Genomic DNA, 7,561 nt, shown 5'->3' with positions numbered 1-7,561 from the left:
AGTCCCTAGTGAGTAATCCCAACCACACTTTTACTTTGGCACCTAGAATAGTTTTTTCTCTATAAGCCAATATGTATTTCATGAATACAGTGTATTGCATTGGGGACATTTATTTGACCTTGGAACATGTTTTAAAACCCAAATGTAATGCAAATTGACATTTCCGAACTCCCGTGACCCGGAAATACTTATTTTATTGTTGCTGGCAAGTCGCTTGTAGCGCTGATTCAGTATATCATCTTTGGAGCGGATTTAGTTTTTTTTATTCCACATAATTTTTACGTGGACAAAGCCATATTCGTTGAATCGTCAACTCTCAATCGATTGAAAATGTCTCAACTACAGTTKCTGCGTGAGTTTTTAAATGAGCGTGTAATGGCTGCTGCTGTCGAAATTTTTGGGGCAGTTGAGAAAACGGTAGCTGAGTACCAAGAGGAAAATGATCGTCTACGGAGACTGCTGCGGATAGGTTCGTATGTACAACAACCATGTATGATCGCCTCATTCTACAATGTTTTAGAAATATATTATTTTCAACAGTGTTATGAAGCCGTCAATGTTTTGTGATTATTGGTGTCGTAAACATGTCCGCTAACTGGTTAACGTTAGCATTTTGTATGTTTGACATTTCTTTGGAAATACTAGTTACTATTATCGTGTATTTTGATAAGTGGTTTAGCAAAATTAAAATGTAATCGGCATTTGGTCCCCAGTTAGTGGCCACCTTATTATATCCATTTAATTGTGTTAAAACATAGACTTAAACTCAGCAAAAAAAGAAACGTCCTCTCACTGTCAACTGCGTTTATTTTCAGCAAACTTAACATGTGTAAATATTTGTATGAACATAAGATTCAACAACTGAGACATAAGCTGAACAAGTTCCACAAACATGTGACTAACAGAAATGGAATAATGTGTCCCTGAACAAAGGGGCGGTTAAAATCTAAAGTAACAGTCAGTATCTGGTGTGGCCACCAGCTGCATTAAGTACTGCAGTGCATCATCTCCTCATGGACTGCACCAGATTTGCCAGTTCTTGCTGTGAGATGTTACCCCACTCTTCCACCAACGCACCTGCAAGTTCCCAGACATTTCTGGGGGGAATGGCCCTAACCCTCACCCTCCGATCCAACAGGTCCCAGACGTGCTCAATGGGATTGAGATCCGGGCTCTTCGCTGGCCATGGCAGAACACTAACATTCCTGTCTTGCAGGAAATCACGCACAGAACGAGCAGTATGGCTGGTGGCATTGTCATGCTGGAGGGTCATGTCAGGATGAGCCTGCAGGAAGGGCACCACTTGAGGGAGGAGGATGTCTTCCCTGTAACGCACAGTGTTGACATTGCCTGCAATGACAACAAGCTCAGTCCGATGATGCTGTGACACACCACCCCAGACCATGACGAACCCTCCACCTCCAAAACGATCCCGCTCCAGAGTACAGGCCTCGGTGTAACGCTCAAACCTTCGACGAAAAACGCAAATCTGACCATCACCCCTGGTGAGACAAAACCGCGACTCGTCAGTGAAGAGCACTTTTTGCCAGTCCTGTCTGATCCAGCGACGGTGGGTTTGTGCCCATAGGCGACGTTGTTGCCGATGATGTCTGGTGAAGACCTGCCTTACAACAGGCCTACAAGCCCTCAGTCCAGCCTCTCTCAGCCTATTGGGAACAGTCTGAGCACTGATGGAGGGGTTGTGCGTTCCTGGTGTAACTCGGGCAGTTGTTGCCATCCTGTACCTGTCCCACAGGTGTGATGTTCGGATGTACCGACCCTGTGCAGGTGTTGTTACACGTGGTCTGCCACTGCGAGGACGATTATCTGTCCGTCCTGTCTCCCTGTAGCACTGTCTTAGGCATCTCATAGTATGGACATTGACATTTAATGCCCTGGCCACATCTGCAGTCCTCATGCCTTCTTGCAGCATTCCTAAGGCACGTTCACACAGGGAGCCTGGGGATCTTTATTTTGCTGTTTTCCAGAGTCAGTAGAAAGGTCTCAAGTTTTCATAACTGTGACCATAATTGCCTACCGTCTGCAAGCTGTTAGTGTCTTAACGACCGTTCCACAGGTGCATGTTCATTAATTGTTTATGGTTCATTGACAAGCATGGGAAACAGTGTTTAAACCTTTTACAATGAAGATCTGTGAATTTATTTGGATTTTTTGAATTTATCTTTGAAAGACAGGGTCCTGAAAAAGGGACATTTCTTTTTTTTGCAGAGTTTAGCTCTCTTCTCTTAAGCGTTTAATAGATAACTGGCTAGTTGGTTAGCTTTTTGGTTTAAAAACATTTACTGACCTGCTGCGCTCTCCTGTTGACTGACTTGACCTCACCAACATCTTTTTCAGTGTTGGAACCAAATAATTATTTACTTATTTACCGATTTCTCTTATGTTTTGACAAAGTAGACACTAGTTTAATGCTAAAATATATAGGAATATGAATAACAGATATTAAATAAAACATTAATTTCAGTGGTGTGCACTGACATGAACAGTAAAACACTGTGTTGGTGTCGCAGTGATTCACTTGGAATCTCAGTGAAGGAAAAACACGACATGGGTTGAATAAATCTATAGATATTAGATTCATAAATACATACATAAAAGCAAACAAAACAACAACTAAATCTCGACCTCCATCCCTATATTGTCACACACATCGCATTAAAAGTCCAGCTCCACCACCCCCTCTGCGTCCCCACTGCACACAGCAGCAGTGGGTCCAGTGCTGGCAGAAGTCACAGCACACACATGGCACCTCCGACTCACGCTCCTGAGGGGAGCTTGCAGGTGGATCACGCTCCCGCAGCGGGCACAGCAGATAGTGCTTTCAGCTACTTGTATTTGAAAAACAAAATCAAATTGATGAACATAGAGGTATTACAGCAACGATAGTAGTTGATACAACTGAGAGAAGATTATGAAGTACCTGAGGGTGGTGCTAGAGGTGGCGTGACAATTTTCTTTTCTCGTTAGTGTCGTGGGAAAGAACCAAAACACAGAGCGGCTTTAAAACGTCTTCAGGAAAACCAACCTAATGTAACAACATGTTAGAAACAAACACATCATTATATTTTCCTCCAGATTCACATTTATGTATTTTCCAAGCTATAGCACACAATATTTTACATACAGCAGGTTGTTAAAGGACCAAAGTACACTGCTAAAAAAAATAAAGGGAACACTTAAACAACACAATGTAACTCCAAGTCAATCACACTTCTGTGAAATCAAACTGTCCACTTAGGAAGCAACACTGATTGACAATAAATTTCACATGCTGCTTGTGCAAATGGAATAGACAAAAGGTGGAAATATAGGCATTAGTTAAGACACCCCCAAAAGAATGGTTCTGCAGGTGGTGACCACAGGACCACTTTCTCCAGTTCCCTATGCTTTCCCTGGATGATGTTTTGTTCACTTTTGAAATGCGGGCGGTGCTCTCACTCCTAGTGGTAGCTATAGCGAGTGCTTACAACCCACACAAAGTGGCTCAGGTAGTGCAGTTCATGTCCAGGATGGCACATCAATGCGAGCTGTGGCAAAAGGTTTGCTGTGTTCTGTCAGCGTAGTGTCCAGAGCATGGAGCGCTACCACGCAGACAGGCCAGTACATCAGGAGACGCTGGAGGAGCCGTTAGTGAGGGAACAACCCAGCAGCAGGACCGCCTACCTCCCGCCTTTGTGCACAGAAGGTGCACTGCCAGCAGCCCTGCAAACATGACCTCCAGCAGGGCCACAAATGTGACATGTGTCTCTCAAACCGGTCAGAACAGACTCCATTAGCCGGTGGTATGAGGGGCCCGACCGTCCACAGTGGGGGTTGTGCTTAACAGCCCCAACACCGTGCAGGGACGTTTTGGCATTTGCCAGGAAACACCAAGATTGGCAATTCGCCACTGGCGCCTGTGCTCTTCCAGATGAAACGCCAGGTTCACACTGAGCACATGAGCTTACATGTTGACAGACGTGACACGATCTGAGACGCCGTGGAGGAACGTTTCTGCTGCCCTGCAACATCCTCCAGCATGACCGGCTTTGCGTGGGTCAGTCATGGTGGCGGTGGCATTTCGTTTGTGGGCCGCACAGCCCTTCCTGTGCTCGCCAGCAGGATAGCCTGACTGCCATTTAGGTACCGAGATGAGATCCTCAGACTCTTGTGAAGACCATATGCTGACACATCCACATTTGTGCCTGCGCTGGAGGTCATTTGCAGGGTTCTCTGCAGTGCACCTCCCTTGCACCACAGGCGGAGGGTAGCCGTCCTGCTGCTGGCGTTGTTTGCCCTCCTACGGGCCTCCTCCTACGCTCTCTGACTGTACTGGCCTGTCTCCGTTAGCGCCTCCGATGCTCTGGACACTACGCTGACCAGACACAGCAAACCTTTTTGCCACAGCTCGCATTTGATGTGCCAATCCTTGGATGAACATGCACTACCTGAGCCCTTGTGTTGGGTTTCGTAGGACTCCGTCTTCAATGCTACCACTAGAGTGAAAGCACCGCCAGCATTCAAAAGTGACCAAAACATCAGCCAGGAAGCATAGGAACTGAGAAGTGGTCTGTGGTCACCACCTGCAGAACCATTCCTTTTTTGGGGGTGTCTTACTAATTGCCTATAATTTCCACCTTTTGTCTATTCCATTTGCACAACAGCATGTGAAATTTATTGTCAATCAGTGTTGCTTCCTAAGTGGACAGTTTGATTTCACAGAAGTGTGACTGACTTGGAGTTACATTGTGTTGTTTAAGTGTTCCCTTTTATTTTTTTGAGCAGTGTATTTTGTCTGCTTCGTTTTTTGTTTTTTTTTGCCATGAAAAAAACAGCCCTATTAGGCAGAGCATGTTTCATGAAAAGTATTTAACTCTTTTACATCAATACCTCTAGAGGAAGCTGCAGGGGTTTTTGAAATAGGTGGAAACTGGTGCTACAGGCTATAAATATATAAAGAAAAAAAATAGTGTTAAACATAGCAGTTTATAAAACGCATGCATAACAGTAACTATTTAATCATTTAACATGTTTACCTCTAGAGGTGGTGGTTTACCAGCATGGAGAAAAACCGACTGTCACGAAAACCTGGAAGTGATTTGAATTTATAATAAATAAATAAAACATTGACAAACTTTTTAAATTAAATCGCTTTTTCTCTTTAGTTTATTGAGAAGTAATTGGAAATAGATTCTAGATTTTCAATCATTTGAATTGGAATTTCAGTTTACTTCTTGAATTTACTGACTTAAAGGGTCAATCTGCGATTGGTACATACATTTTTTTACCTTTTTAAAATGAATAATATACCCATGGATTCTTAAATATAATTTATGGATGTCTTGTAACCCAACAGAACCCCAAATATAGGCTTGTTTTTTTACAGTGTTTCTAAACAATGTAATTGTAAACAACCACTTTATAGCCTCAACATGTTTAAAACGGTCATTTTGATATCATAACTGGTCAGTCCTTACACCCATAGCTCTGTCTATGAATTTGAGAGCGGTTCCATTTAGCAAGCCTCACCYCTTTACCAAAACAGTGGCGGGGTACCCGCTTTGTTATTGTTGGAACTGCAGATTGCTCCTTTCAATTCAAATTCACTGTAACCCTGATGTCTAAAGACTGGATAACCTTAGCCCCCCCCCCTCTCATTCCCTCCAGATTCCTTGCAGCTTTCTCTCGCTGTCTCTGAAGAGGAGGTTCTCCCTGAGCATCAGCATTGTGAGCAGGAGTGGAGCTTCAGTCTGGGACAGGAGAACACTGAAGCCACACAGATTAAAGAGGAAGAGGAGCAAATCAGTCAGGAGGAAGAACAGCTTCAAGAGCTCTTTGATACCAAAAACACAATTTTCACTCCTGCCTGTATGACAAGTAAATGTGATCAGGTGGACCCCTTGACTCCTCCTCAAATCCAGACTTTGGAGAACAGAGAGTGTGACCCGAAACAAGTGAATCTCACACCTTTTGGCACTGTGACTCAGCTAAAGGCTCTCAACATTCCATGTGACCCTCCAAATAATCAAAACAATGCATCCAGCCACAGCACAGCCGAAAGCAGTGACCCAATAGGACGCGACAGCAGCCCAACATTAGATCCCAGCCCACCATTGACTCACAACYCACCATTTAAGAAACATAGATCCAAACCCAGCAACACAGCTATAAAAACTCTCCGCTGCTGTGACTGTGGTGAAACGTTTGCTCTAAAAGCTGACCTGCAGATGCATGTGACTCTCGCCAAGAAGCCCAGTGAATGCCAATTCTGCAAACATTTCTATAGATCTACCTGTAAACTGAAGGCCCATGTTAGACTGTGTCACGATGGGAAAACCAGCACCTTCCCCTATTTTGGAAAGACCTTCAAACTAGAAGGAGATCTGTCCAAGCACATGATTCACACAGGAGAGAAACGATTTAGCTGTGGTGACTGTGGGAAAAGTTTCAGTCTCAAGAGGAACCTAACCGAACATGTTTGGACTCACACAGGGGAGAAGCCATTTAGCTGTAGTGACTGTTAGATCCCAGCCCACCATTGACTCACAAACTCACCATTTAAGAAAACATAGATCCAAACCCACAACACACAGCTATAAAAACTCTCCGCTGCTGTGACGTGGTGAAACGTTTGCTCTAAAAGCTGACCTGCAGATGCATGTGACTCTCGCCCAGAAGCCCAGTGAATGCCAATTCTTTCAAAAACATTTCTATATGAATCTACCTGTAAACTGAAAGGCCCTGTTAGACTGTGTCACGATGGGAAAACCAGCACCTTCCCCTTATTTGTGGAAAGACCTTCAAACTGAAGGAGATTCTTGTCCAAGCACATGATTCACACAGGAGAGACAACGATTTAGCTGTGTGGACGTGTGGGAAAAGTTTCAGTCTCTAGAGGAACCTAATGACCGAACATGTTGACTCACAACATTGTGGGGAGAGCCTTTAGGCTTAGTGACGTGTCGGAAGAGCTTCAAACAGAAGGGGACACCTTAACCATGCATAAACTGCGCTCACACAGGAGAGAAACCATTAGCTGTGGTGACTGTGGGAAGAGCTTCAAGTCGCATACCGCAGCTCCTATAAACATGCATAAACTGACTCACACAGGAGAGAAACCATTTAGCTTGTGATGACTTGTGGTGGAAAAGTTTTAATTTGAAGGATCCCTAAAGAAACATACATTTACTCACACAGGAGAGCAAACCCTTTAGTTGTGTGACTGTGGAAAATTTTAATTTGAAGGGACTCCCTAAAGAAACCATAAATTTACTCACACAGGGGAGAACATCATATAGTTGTGGTGACTGTGGGAAAAGTTTCAGTCTCAAGAGGAAACCTAACCGAACATGTTTGGACTCACACAGGGGAGAAGCCATTAGCTGTAGATGTATTTGTTCAGGTGGACATGTTTTGGGAAGATGGCTTCCATACACACAGAGCTAGCGGGGAGAACAACGCGCCTTAACTCCAGGCGGGATAAACTGAACTCCCCACAGAGAGATGCAACTCCATTTTAAGCTGTTGGTGACCTGTTGAAGCAGCTTCAATCTGCAAAGCA

The 7,561-nt window shown here is 44.2% G+C and overlaps 1 protein-coding gene across 1 annotated transcript; it reads left to right on the top strand.

Moving 5' to 3' along the window:
- Window positions 1-215: 215 nt before the first annotated feature.
- Window positions 216-6,524, top strand: LOC111953362 (chorion transcription factor Cf2-like). The gene is made up of 2 exons (XM_023972588.1): window positions 216-469; window positions 5,668-6,524. The coding sequence occupies exons 1-2, from the start codon at window positions 331-333 to the stop codon at window positions 6,522-6,524; spliced, it is 996 nt and encodes a 331-aa protein (XP_023828356.1). The 5' UTR covers window positions 216-330.
- Window positions 6,525-7,561: the final 1,037 nt, after the last annotated feature.

Source organism: Salvelinus sp. IW2-2015, linkage group LG27, assembly GCF_002910315.2.
Source record: "Salvelinus sp. IW2-2015 linkage group LG27, ASM291031v2, whole genome shotgun sequence".
Classification (NCBI taxonomy): domain Eukaryota; kingdom Metazoa; phylum Chordata; class Actinopteri; order Salmoniformes; family Salmonidae; genus Salvelinus; species Salvelinus sp. IW2-2015.
The sequence above is the reverse complement of the archived record's forward strand: the minus strand, read 5'-3'. Positions and strand labels throughout refer to the sequence as shown.